This window comes from Portunus trituberculatus, chromosome 21 (assembly GCF_017591435.1).
Source record: "Portunus trituberculatus isolate SZX2019 chromosome 21, ASM1759143v1, whole genome shotgun sequence".
Classification (NCBI taxonomy): domain Eukaryota; kingdom Metazoa; phylum Arthropoda; class Malacostraca; order Decapoda; family Portunidae; genus Portunus; species Portunus trituberculatus.
The window spans coordinates 14,334,534-14,348,655 of NC_059275.1; the positions used below are offsets into that span (position 1 = coordinate 14,334,534).

At 38.1% G+C, this 14,122-nt stretch overlaps 1 protein-coding gene across 6 annotated transcripts in view; it reads left to right on the forward strand.

Moving 5' to 3' along the window:
* LOC123507036 (homer protein homolog 1-like) overlaps positions 1–14,122 on the forward strand; it is a 70,222-nt gene that overhangs the window by 51,605 nt on the left and 4,495 nt on the right. For 5 of the 6 annotated variants that reach the window (XM_045259541.1, XM_045259540.1, XM_045259539.1 and 2 more), the window contains 4 exons: positions 1,655–1,811; positions 2,190–2,321; positions 2,549–2,780; positions 9,692–9,787. In XM_045259541.1, coding sequence (XP_045115476.1) covers positions 1,655–1,811; positions 2,190–2,321; positions 2,549–2,780; positions 9,692–9,787 — 617 coding nt within the window. The remainder of the gene's footprint in view (positions 1–1,654; positions 1,812–2,189; positions 2,322–2,548; positions 2,781–9,691; positions 9,788–14,122) is intronic. The other variant, XM_045259542.1, reaches the window with a different exon arrangement.

Sequence of the window (14,122 nt, forward strand, 5' to 3'; positions counted from 1 at the left end):
GGATTTTCTCCTATTTTCCCTTCCCTTCCCCGTTGTCCCATTTCCTCTTCCCTCTTCCTTGGTGCGAATAATTTAACCCCCATCAGTACTAGGATGCATATTCACCTTCAGTTTTGGGTGTGATTAGATGATTTTATTTACATTAGGAAGGATCTATGGAGGTCAGAAAATTAATGGCCAGTCTTCACTATTCTAGTCTCCATATAAGTTTCTGAAGCTGTATAAAATCACCATATAGTAACCAGAATGAATAAGAAAACATCATGGCACTGAAGGGGTTCAGAGGAAAGGGGCCAAATAGGTGACTCAGGGGAGAGAGACAGGCAGGGTGACAGGGTGGCAGGGAGGCTGTGGTGATGGTTTTGGCAGGGTGTGGCTTAGTGGAGGAGGCAGAATGGTGGTGGTTATGGTGGTGAAGGAATGGTGTTAGTGGGAGGAAAAGTTGTAGTAGTGGTAGTGGTGGTTGTGGTACTGAAGTAATGTTTTAAAATGTTAGTGGTGATGGTGGTGGTGATGTTGATAGTAGTGGTGAGGTGAATGATTTTGGTAGCAGGGAGGATAAATTTGGAGGAAATGTGAAGTTATAGAGGAGGAAAAGGGAAGGTGGGAGTGAAACGGAGGAGGAAAAGGAGGAGCATGACGAGGAGGGAAAGAGGAAGAGGAGGAGGAGGAGGAGCATGATGAGGAGGGAAAGAGGAGGAAGAGGAAATTGCAATATGTATACTCTTACATGAAGAAAGAATGAATAGGAGGAGGAGGAGGAGGATGCAAAAGAATACAGCAAGGATTATGGAAGAAAAATATGAATAATTGACATAGATAAAGGAGGAAGAAGGGAGAGGAACAATGGTAAAATATAGAATGCTACAGAGAGAGAGAGAGAGAGAGAGAGAGAGAGAGTCATGATTATTGTGAAGGGTTTGAGGGAATTGACTTGGACTGCCAATAAAGATTTCCAGTTCCAGATATGAATGGGCTCAGTTTTAATCGGAGCCAGTGTTGTTGTTGTTTTTTATTTATTTAAGTATCCTCCTTTGTTTTCCTAGGATTTTCATTTCATTGCATCTCCTTCCTTGTGTGTGTGTGTGTGTGTGTGTGTGTGTGTGTGTGTGTGTGTGTGTGTGTGTGTGTGTGTGTGGGTGGGTGGGTGGACATGTACCTCATTGCATTATTGAATGAGGCTTTTATTGTGTCCTGTTTCCATATTCAGTACTCTTATCCAACTTGGTATGCATATAATTTTACTTCCATATATTTTTTTACTGGGTTAATAATTTAAGCTTGCTATATTTTGTCTCTAAAGAAAATACTTTTTTTTTTACAATTTATACTAACAGTTTGCACACACTGCATCTTAATTTACTTAATAGATTATTATTTTATTGAAAAAAAAAAAAAGACACTTCTGCATTTTCTTATCCCCATCTCGTCAGAATTCTCACTGTGCCTTCTAGATATTAAGTTTCCTTGCTGACACAAGTTTCCTACATCTTCCTCTTCTTTTCTTTTTTGTCACCAGTTTGCACGTAATAATCTCTCATATTTCACTTAGCTTGGGTAACTGTGTATGTTTGTGTGTTTGGGTGGTGGTGGGGGAAGAAGCATTCCCTGCAATCACCTCATGCTCATTGTTTTCCTCTTGTCTGTGTTGCAGGGAGCAGCCCATATTCTCCTGCAAGGCTCATGTCTTTCACATCGACCCCAAAACCAAGCGGTCATGGATCCCGGCTTCCTCATCCGCAGTCTCCGTCTCCTTCTTCCACGATTCCACCAGACAAATTTACCGCATCATCTCTGTCGAGGGTCCCAAGGTGGGTGAAGGAATGATAACATGCACTCTTTCACTCTCACACTGCTTGTTTAGTTATATCAGGGCAGGAGGAAGTGTTTTGTTCAGTTATCTGTAAAATTGCATTCCTGTAATGGAGGATCACACTTTTAACCAACTCCTACTTTCTAATTCCAATTCCCTCCTTCCTTTTAACCCTTCCCTCTGATCATCTGCCCCTCTCTTCCTCCTTCTTCTCATCTCTCTGAGCATTTACAGGGTAAACTCTATCCTTCTCGTTCCTCTTATCCCATCTCTCCCAACATCAGTCTTCTAATTCTAACCTGCTCTCCCATGAAATCATAACAGAAAGAGTGAAGTCAAGTGAAGTGTTGTAAACCATTCTTTGTCATCACTGCAGGCCGTCATCAACAGCACCATCACCCCCAACATGATGTTCACCAAAACGTCACAAAAGTTTGGCCAGTGGTCAGACATGCGAGCCAACACAGTGTATGGCCTTGGCTTTTCCACTGAGGCTGAACTGAACAAGGTAAGCTGTTTATTGGTGTGGTCATACATCTTCAGTCATAGAATACTGAACTAAGGTAAACAGGAGAAAATGTCTTCAGTTATCAAACCCTTAACCACTACCACTTGCAGACAATTTTCCATTTTATCACCTCTAGTTTTTACAGTTTATGTTGTCGCTGTTTGTTTGTTTTATTGATGTTTTTCACTTATGACTTGTTTACATTGCCTGCCATTCTCCATCTGCAGTTCATAGAGAAGTTCCATGAAGTAAAGGAGGCAACCCGCTCAGGAAAGACCAATGGCACTATAGTTGGGGCGGGTGCAGGCGGCGGCAGTGCTGCAGCTGGTGGTGGTGTGGGCGGTGGAGCGGGTGCTGTGTCCTCGTCCTCTGGTTCTGCTTCAGCCACAGCATCGCCCCTCACCACACGTGCCAAGAACCAGCAGGACTCAGTGGGGGAGGTCAATGCAGTGTCTTCAGGTAGGTGTCACAGTCTGATCCCAAGGGCCTGAAGGATGGTGCTTGTAAGGGTCAGGTGCTTCTGTTCATCTGTTTTCTTTTTCCACAGAATTTGTTCATTTAATTTTTAAATATTTATTTTCATTTTTATTGATTTTTCTGGCACAGCATTATGGATTTTATGATTTTGGTTTACAGATTTTTTTTTCTGCTTTGTAACTGGACAGAAACAACTAAAAACTTGGCATCTAAGTATTATTGCCAGATGAGCTTCAGTTTTTAATGAGATACATAATGATAAAACTGTACTACTGAACTGTTGCTGTTACAATGAAAACTTATATGCTATTAGTTTTTCATCAGTCATTGATTACCAGACAAACTTTCATGTAGATGAGATTGAAAATATGTAGTGCTCAGTGAGGAGACAACTTTACTTCTGACTACTATCTTGTTGTCTGGTAAGGCAGATGTCTCATTCCCTGCAAGAAAATATGTTCAGGCAAAAAGCAGAATTCACCAATACATTTTTACTTTTCATATTCTGAACTACACACTCCTTGACATGTGTAATGGCAATCAAGAAATGTTTTTGCTTCTGATTTTTTGTAGCCCATGATCAATATTCTTAGTACATAAAAACAAAGGAAAAAAATGAAAATGTTTCTATGATGCAAGACTAGCATGTTATTTTCTGTTTCATCTGGAAAATTTAACCAGACCACTCCCTTTCATCTCTTTCTCCTTTATAATTTCTTCATCAGACATTAAGCTCACATGTTTAGTACTGAGTAATTTGTTTTCTCTTTAGTCTTCAGTATATAACTTTCATTAGTATTTTTTTCTGTCACTCAAAGTAATAAAAAATCTTTCATCACAGTTGCCTTGAATAAATATGAAGTAAGATCTTTGCTCCTTCCTTGTGGTATTACACTCCCTGTTTAATAGATCTTCCCCACACTAAGTAATAGCTTCTCTAGGCTGTGGTACATATCAGGTAAGAGCTTCTGTTCAGTTCCTACTTGTCCACAGTACAGCTTCATAAACGTGTCCACGCCCAAAAGTTCTCAGTCATTCCCTAGGCCATCACATTGTTCAGTTGCAGAGACCTTGATGCTCCACAGATTGTCACTCAGTTCATCTCTAGTAAAACCCAAGAAGTGCAGTTATTCAGGAATTTTTTTTTTTTTTTTTCTTGAGAATATGTTTTATAGTGCCATTTCATATCTTTCAATTATAAAGTGCTTCTCTTATTTCTTTGATTGTATGTTTGCAGGTTTTTTCTTAAAAATATCAGTGAAGGAAATGTTTTTCATATTCCTTTATAGAAAATCCTTGCTGTTTGATCAAAGAAAAATTATTATCAAATGGAATCACATGGCAATTCATTTCTTCAATTCTTTTATCTTGTAGTCTTTGGTATGTAACTTTCATTAATATTTTCCTTTTACTTTCAAAACATTTTTTTAAATCTATCATCAACTGTGCCATCATCAGGACAAACTCATTATCACACCAGGAGTGGAGTCAGGAATCTACATTTGAGAATGTGTAGAATATAACTTGGGACCATTCGCCAAGTAAAGGAGCTAGACTGGTCCTCGTACTGTAGCCAAGCTCCACATGAGGTAGAGAGTTTAGGACGCTGCTAGTGATGGTATGGCAATCATGACTTCATCTAGGTCACACAAGAGAATAAAATAGAATTACATGCATTAAACTGGCTGCATTACTCCTCACTCCTTTCACTGGTGCCTTTGGAGATCATACTCTAAACTTGCACCAAACAGATTCATTAAGCTTGAGAAGTGTGAGAAGTTTAATGTGGGTTATTGTTTTGATGTTGATCGTGATGATAGAGATTTCTCTTAAGCAGTTTGTTAAACATTCTTGAAAGTGATGAAAGACTCAAGAGTGGTATTCTCTTACTGAGGTTTGTGATGGCATTTTCTTACGAGACATTTTTATGTAGAAGATGATATGTATTGTATTTGATAAGTGACACATGTAGTTGGGATATTATGAAAGGAAAAATTGCCTTTGTTATTTACTGATACATATTTTGGGAAATGTTTTTATAAGCCTTTGACAATACTGAGGTGTGCTGAAGTTTGCTGTAGTCCTAGACAACAAAAGTCACCATATGTCTCAGTTTCTTTACTCTCACTCTCATTTAAAGCAGCAGCCAAACTGTTACCACCACAACAGCAGGAGGTTGTTTTTTATTGTTGATATTGTATTTGTTTATTATTATTATTATTATTATTATTTATTTATTTATTTATTTTTTTTTTTACTCTCTCCCATCAGTAGTTGGTCATTCGTGTTTGGTGTTAGAATTTTGAGCAAGTGGTGAGCAGTAGTGACAGCTCATTTTGATTGAGGGAAAAACAAAAAGAAACAAACCATTATCACCTCTGCCTCTGTGCATGCCTGTGAGTGGGAGGTAGTGCATGCCTGCTTGTCAGTCTCCCTTGAGTGCTGCATGATGATTGTTTGTCTGAGTCTCTCTCTCTCTCTCTCTCTCTCTCTCTCTCTCTCTCTCTCTCTCTCTCTCTCTCTCTCTCTCTCTCTCTCTCTCTCTCTCTCTCTCTCTCTCTCTCTCTCTCTCTCTCTCTCTCTCTCTCTCTCTCTCTCTCTCTCTCTCTCTCTCACATCATCCAAACACATAACACATGGCACATCCACACTTCCTCATCAATTCTATAACACATTTATGTCTTCTCCTGTTTGTGCAAATGAAAAGATATAAGGTGGCATTAAAAATATTCCATGACTCATGTTATTGTGTTATTCATCTCTGTTGCATCTGATATTTTGTTTACCATTGCTGTGTAAGAATGAAGCTGGTGAGGATGGAAGAAACTGTTATTTCTGTGTGTTGCTAACCTACTTATGTCTGTTTGTGTTGAGTGAGTGTCATGTTGTGTTCATGGATTAGTAATTGTGGCAGTGACTCCCTAGGGTTGTTTGTTCCTGGCTCTGTGTTCATTACCTGGGTGGAGGTGTATAGTATGTTGTGTCCAATACTGCTCATTGGATTTAAGATGCAACCATAGCAAGATGTGTCCCTTGTGTCCTGGGGGAATTCTTAATTTGTCATGCTGTGTGGTATCTTCTATTAATCAAGCTCACCACTCAAGGTTCACCTCCCTCACTGGAGACTATTGCATTAGAATAAGTTTTCTCAAATCTTGAAGTTTCTTTATATGCAAGTAGGTATATTTATAAAGTTCCATTTCATTATTGGGTGGGCCACACCTGATTGGTTCACATTTCCCAACTCTGAGAAGATTGGAGTCATGAAGGAGGTTAGAATTATAAGGAACAAGTTGGTCAGAAAGTAAGAGCTGTCTACCCACTAATGGAATGCAAATGTATATATTTGTATAAAAGAATGTTTTAATATTTGCAGAAATGGTGAAAAAAGTTGGAATTAAGAAAATTAATGGATGTCACTCTTGACTGACTCCTACTTTCCATCTCCCTCCCAACTCTTACCTTGTGTATCTTTTGTTGTGACTTCAAACTCCCAGCTCTCACTGCAGGAGCAACAATGAGGATTGCGGTGCACCCCAGAGCTATAGTATTTAACAAGACCCTGAACAATTGGAGGCTGATGTACTCAAGACTGTTTTCTTAATTCTGTTCTATAACTTATTTTGTGCTTTGCACATCAGTTTCACAACCTTCATATTCTGTAAACCTTTTCTTATTCTTTTTTTATCATTATTGTTTGTGTGGACTAAAAAATCTAGGAACTTTTTCCAAGACCAGATTTTCATAAAATTGGACTGAGCTTTCTTATTAGAATACATACACATTTTGGATTGACTTGGAAGGCACAGTAGAATCCATTGGAGTTAGCTACCTACTTCTCTGTTCTTTTGTACTTTGTACAGGTCAGTCAGATTTCTTCTTTTTTATGTTCACCATCATCTTGCCGCAGACCTGGACTCTCTAGTTCTGGCTCTCGAGGATGACATCGACGCAGCCTTGAGGGGACTCTCAGCACGCCGGTCCAGAAGTCTCTTAGGCTTGTCTTTTTCCATTTTTATTGTTTCACCCTTTTCTCTTAGTGCCACATCTTGAAGGAAGGCACCATGCTACCTTTCTCTCTTTCTATTTGTGGCTCCAGCCACAGGAAATTGAAAGTATGCTGGAATATGAGGTATTGTTTGGCTCATGACAATATTAAAAAAAGTGCACTAGTTTTAATTTCTTCCTTCAAGAACATTCACCTTGGTGTCTTACTAAAGAGGTGTTTACCTCCACACAAGCTGAGCCTCACAGCACTCAGCACTTCCTTCTGGCAGACATATATTGTGCATTAATATTCCTATTATTAGCTTAGCAGTGCAGCACAACTAACAGTGACCACCTGATGCTGGAGAGGCTAGCACAGCACCAATCTGTTGTCAGCCTTCTTAATACTAAAAAGCCTGAAAATAAAGAAATTATAGTAAACATCATATAAGAAAGTACAGTGGAGACACAATACTCGAACTTAATTCATTCCAAATGGCTGTTCAAGTATTAAAAAGTTCGACTATTGATACCTATAAATCAGGTAATTCATTCTAATCTTAGCAAAATCTCAAGTTTATAAAAATTTTGATGTATTTTTTTTCACACTTTTGATTTGTACATACCGTAAGTGAAGGCTGGTGATGGATAACTTAGAAGAATAGGGGAGAAGAGTGAAAGAAGAGGGAGGTCGCTGGAGGACGAGTCATCATTCACGAAAATGTCTTTGTAACTTTTCTTCTTGTGTGATTCCTGTGAATCGACTAATGGAGTGCTGTGGCTCACTAACACTTGCACGCACTTACACCAGATTCCTTATTTTCATCACTAATAAGCCTCTTAGGTGCCATGGTAAGTTTTTAAATGAAAAACTACCGACAGAACACAGAAGAATGTTGTTTTTCTCAAGACTGCGGTAGGACTAGGGATGCACACCAGCATTCGGTATACCGGTATTACGGTAATACCAGTAATACAGTATCTGAACGGTACATTGGCTGCTGCGAGAAGGGAGAGGATAGAGCTTTGTATATAACCAAATGGGCAGCCGTTCGATTACCAGATATTTTCACCACCAATAAGCCTTTGGTGTTAATATAAGTTTATAAAAGAAAACTACAGATAGAATACAGGAGAATGTTATTCTGATGACTGCAGCAGCAAAAGTCACAACTGTCAGAGAGGGAAGGGGGACACTTTTGTTTACAAACACGTGTGTAGATGTTCGACTATCAGGTAATTTTTTGAGTATTAATTCAAACATTTGCATTTGAATATTGAAAAGTTTGAGTATTGAGTCTCCATTGTATATTATATTAAAAATTATTCTTCAATTATCAACCTCACTTGAATAGTTTCAGAACATTTTTAATATTGAGAATGCTTACAATATTTTCTATGTTGGCTGAACTAACACATCTTACCCAACCACCAGTGAGTCTGAACACATTAACCAAAGGTGAGATGCCTGTGGACAGCACACAGTCAGTGTGCCACACGTGTCCACAAGCTGTGTCCAGATCTTGTTTTACTCTCACTTACCAAAGCACACATCGCTCATAACTATGTGTGTGTGTGTGTGTGTGTGTGTGTGTGTGTGTGTGTGTGTGTGTGTGTGTGTGTGTGTGTGTGTGTGTGTGTGTGTGAGAGAGAGAGAGAGAGAGAGAGAGAGCAGCAATGATTAAAATGGTTGTGCTCCTAATGCTTCTCTTCTGTTGTGTGGGTAATGGCTCATATTTGTTCCTCACATCCTCTGTGAGGCTGTTGTTGGCAGTGAGGTGTGTTTGGAGATTTTTAACCCATTGTTATCAGTAAACACAGATTATTTAGATGTGTAAGATTACTGTTAAGAAAGACTTCAACTTTTTTCCTTTTTGTAGGATTCAAAAGCTCAGTTTTTCCATAGCATTTCTTATCTTAATGCAAATGAAATGAAGATAAGGAAATCTTGCATCAGTTGAGTAAGGTGTTATTTTTACTTGTTTAAGATGCAAGCTCAGTTTTTCCAAAGCATTTCTTATCTTGATGCAAGTGAAATGAAGATAAGGAAATCTTGCATCAGTTGAGTGAGGTGTTATTTTCGCGTGTTTAAGATGCAACAGACATAAAACACACCTGATCACAGTGCTGTAGCATGCTTCACATTCACACATTCTTAGTAGACATTAGTGGAATACTGGAGTACTGCAGTGATTTCAGAATAACCCTTTGCTCTTAAGTTTTTTCCCTTGCATTTTTTCGTTTGATATATTGAGTGGTACATCTCATTTGCTTAGCAAGTGATGTCTTCCTCCTCTAATGTGGTTAGCAGATCACCAAGAAGGAGGCCTTCACTACTCTATACCGTTTTCTCTCTTGCCTGCTGGAGGTGTGGCGCTTGACATCTGAAGATTGACAGACATGAGGATGCTGGAGCATTAGGCAGGATACCACAAGCTGACTGACAACCATCAACTGCTGGCATGACCTATTAAAGATGTTCATTCTGATCTACATTAGATGCCTAATTTCCTGTGTATTCACTGTTGGAGACTATTACTTCACAATGTCTTTATAGCTACTATATATACCTCAGTGACAAGTGAAATACAGTATACCATGTAAGCCAAATGATTGAGCCATGTTGTGCTTTAAGACTGATAGTTTTAAGTGATATGTATTTTTAATGATATGTTGTATGAGCCATGTTGCAGCATCAGACACCAGGAGGGCCACACAGAGGCCATGACTTGAGGCTGACACTTGACGCTGCTTTTGGGACACCCTAGACACTGTGTAGTCCTTAAGAAGACTCATAATAAGATGAACAGGAGAATGTGAGGGAGAGAGAGAGAGAGAAAGAGTGAAAGAGAGAGAAGGACAACAAGAGAGAGAAAGGGAGAGGGCTCACTGGGCTCCTCTTACAGGTCTGGACCACCTTGCCCTGGCCAACTCTAATGACACTAATGCCTCGCTGCTCAAATCATCCTTAGTTGCTCACCAGCGCTCACAAAGCCTCTCAGGTAATTGGCATCAAGGTTGCAGTAGAGCTAAGCTGGAGAGCCCCTGAGTGTGTGGGGTAATGGGGCCTGTGTGGGGCCTCGCCTTGGCTCTGTGTCACTGTTGGCCTCAAGCTGCATGTTGCCTCTACCTTGTCCTAACACCACTAACAGCGTTGGATGAGGACTTAAGCCGTGTGTTGTCACCAACACTTAGCAGGTTGCCGCATGCTTTATCGAAACATTTCACCTAAGTGATTTAATTATTTTTCATAATGGCATTTGGGATCTATTAATGATTAATATTAAATATAAGTGGTCTGTATGGACTTTGAATCACATCACAGAGTATTTGCCAAAGACTGACCAAAATGTAGAAAATGAGCAAAACATACATTTAATGAAATAAGAGTCAGAACTCTGTATGTGTGTGTGTGTGTGTGTGTGTGTGTGTGTGTGTGTGTGTGTGTGTGTGTGTGTGTGTGTGTGTGTGTAAATCACTAATGGTCTTGAGGATCATGCATTGAATACCTGACTGCCAGCTTTGAGCTTGTATTGTCCAGTCTGTGGATAAAGCTGTGTATTTTGGTCATTTGTGTTCGTGTGTGTGTATGCATATTTCTTCGTTTGTGTGTGTGTGTGTGTGTGTGTGTGTGTGTGTGTGTGTGTGTGTGTGTGTGTGTGTGTGTTAATGAGCGAGTGAGTGAAGGAGTAAGTGAGATCTAGAGCTTGAGCACCAAACTTTCCTCTGCTTCTCTGCTTTGTTTTGCAATGGCTATTGATCTTTCTGTTCTCTCTCTCTCTCTCTCTCTCTCTCTCTCTCTCTCTCTCTCTCTCTCTCTCTCTCTCTCTCTCTCTCTCTCTCTCTCTCTCTCTCTCTCTCTCTCTCTCTCTCTCTCTCTCTCTCTCTCTCTCTCTCTCTCTCTCTCTGTGTTCACTTTCCTCATATAGCAAAGTAATTTAATTTAACATCATATAGCAGAGTAATTTAACAAGTCCCAGTATGCCACAAGTAATACAAGTAACAAGCAAAGTGAAGTTCTGACATTACAAGTGAGAAACTAAGAGGCAGGAATTAGCTTTTTCCAGCATATTTGTTTCATAACTGATGATACTGAGTTTATCCCAAGCAACTGAGGCCACTTTCGCTAACACATGATCAGAGTAGGTGACTGTAACTGTAGGAACCGCAGGTGACTAGAGAGGCAAGGAAACAATGTTGGTGACTGTACGTAGTTATGAAGGAACCCAGACTTCAGGTGACTGGAATACTAAGCTGCCAAGGATGTAACAGTCCCAGGTAATCGGTGCATGCTCGTCATCTACAGTCTTACCTCCTTTTGTGCGTGGTTGCTCACAGGCCCAGGATGACAGGTCCACACTCAGTCCCTCCTCACACACACCTGTTCACCCCATCGCCGCAAGTAGAGACGTAGAGTGCTTGATATTTCTTTGGTATCCTGCTGCATGTGGGATGAGTTGAAATTATGTCTGTGCCTGGTGAACTACTAATGAATTTTAACGATTTTGAAGGTGTGATGCACTACTGTTTGGTGTTCGCTGTTTATACTTAGTGTAATATGTTTAGTAGCTTGTGTGTTTTTTTTTGTTAGAAGGATGAATTCTTTGTTTGCCTATCATTGATTTGATCTTATTAGTATTGTGTCTTCAGATAAGGTCACAGGTAATTGAAGGAGTTCTTTGTTATGATTTTGGGATCAATCTTTTAAGGCTTTGTAAACTGTCAGTTGCAACCAGGCTAACCCTACAACCTCATATCAGTGTCTTCAATGCTGACATCTTTTATTTTTTTCACCAATTTTGAATACAGAAAATTCAATAATACGTCCATGTTCATAATTTATATTACTTATTGTAGCATCTGGAAGTTATACTCTTTAAATTCAACTGTTTCATACCCTTTTTTTATGTATGGTATAAGTAATCAAGTATTATTACTTTTATCACATTTGCTGCCCCTCTGTCAACCTATCAAAAATTCTGTGTGTCAAATTGAATGATAAAAATCTGTAATCACAAGATCTTACTCCTACATTTTTCAATAATGATTTTAAGCAACACATTGTATTTTAGTGAGTAAAGTCTGAAGGCCCCATCATACTGGCACTTTTTATCAACTTTTCCATCAACTTTCTGAAAATTGACTATTATTTCTCAAATCCAGTCAGCCTAGTTCAAAATTCTCCACAAATGCTACTCTGCTGATACATAGGCAACCAGTTACTGTTCTGCACCTTACTGCAAGTTTTGTAAACCAAGTGAGTTAGAATTATATCCACCATGCAGGAGTAGAGAAACAGAAACCTTCCAAAAATGTAAGTAGGTATCAAGTCATGCAAACCAGTGTTTGCTGTTATGTATTCTTGATTAAGTTAAATGATTTAATGATGTATAGAGTTCAGCCATTTTATGTTTCCTTTTCTTATATAAAACAAGATTTTTTTATTATTTTTAAACAAGAAGGTTAGTTTAGTATAAATGTATTACAAACACGAATTTTCATTTGATGACTAAAGTTGATGACAACCTTCCTCTATAAAGGTTGGACGATGCAAACAGAAAAAGACGACTGGAAGGAAGCCGACAGGAAACGCGCCAGTGTGACGGCGTCTTTATGGCTGCACTGATTGTCAGAATTCTGAATTATTTAAGTTATTCATTAGTCTTTATTTTTTTATTTTTGTTGTTGCTTTTGGAGTTTCAAGTTAAGTGAAAATTATTATTTATTTATTTATTTATTTATTTAGTTAGTTAGTTTTATTTGTTTATTTTTTTCAATAATGCCATTTATACAATAATGCTGTATGGAAATTTACTTACAATTTGTCATGGACTCAGAATCAGTAAACAAAAATTTTGCTTCTATTATCGTGAAATTTATGAGGTGTAAAGGTAATTTTGATAGTGTGCAGCTGCAATGTCAGTACACTGAAGTGTTAGGCAGGATTAATTGAGGTCCTGGAAGGTGTGGGTTGATTTTTTTTGCAAATTAATTAACTGTAATACATGATGGTACTTTGATATTTTATGCATTTCTATATTTTGGTGTAAAGGTTTAAAACTTCTTTGTAGGGATGAATTTAATCAAAGTTTCATTATAACTACATCTGTGCATACTCCTGTAGTGCCATTGCCCTGTTCTCCCACATGTGTATTTCATTGTGTTCTTTCCTTCCATATTTTATAGAGAATTTTATTTTTACACTTATAGCATCCACCTTACATACATCATGTAATGATTGATTCATGTTTGAAGGTTGTTTCAGTTCATCCTCTAACAGGTTGTTTGGGTGAAATAAGGCTTTTTTTTTTATATGATATATGATTTTATATATATATATATATATATATATATATATATATATATATATATATATATATATATATATATATATATATATATATATAAGCTACGTGATATGCATTTTGTGTTGGGTGCAGTCTTTATATTGCTTGTTTGCCATAGCAATGCTTCTTTCTCTGCCTATGCTTCTGTATTGCATTTTAGATTGCATATTAGTTTTAAGATTTTACTATAGTAAATATGAAAAAAAAAATCATTTACATAAAAAGAAACACTTATTGGAATTTATGATGGACAATTATTATAAAGTATAAATGAGTAGTGTTCAAGTAAGGGAAAGAGTAGATTTTTTCTTAACTATGGCTGCAGGAGCTTTTAGGTCCATTATCAATTTATCCTAATAGTATTACTGCCTTAATTCATTCCCATTTCCTATGAGCAAGTCAGAGGTGCTCTACACTCTTTGGTGCAGAACATGTGTACGTACATCATCTCATCGTTACATATCACTGGAAACAAATACAGTGTTCTTGCACCCACCCATAAACTGTTAATGTTGTTAAATGCAACAAAAGGCAGATTACTATACTCACCTCCTGTAGCCTTTAGCTTTCCTCTCCTGTCTTAAATCCTGACTCGTCAAGATGGAAACCTGCATTAAGGAGTGAAGTTGAAATGGAATAACTGCAGTCAATTTTTACTCATTGATATGATGAATGCTGTAATTGACTGGCTTTTAAACATCATGCAGATTTTGCTACACACCTTTATGTGTGCTGATAGAAAATAGGATATTAGAAGGAGGTATGTCACCAATCATGAAGCAAATTAATACATAACATAATGTATGTAAATCTCTGTGTGCATCAAAATATATAACAAGAATTTCCGCATCATTGTTATCTTTTTGCCATTCAGACTAATGTCAGACTTACATAGATACAGCTTTATCATCATCATCATCATTTATAAAGACAGGTTCCATGTCTGCCTGAATCACATGGGTTTACAACATTACTTCAAACTCAAGACTT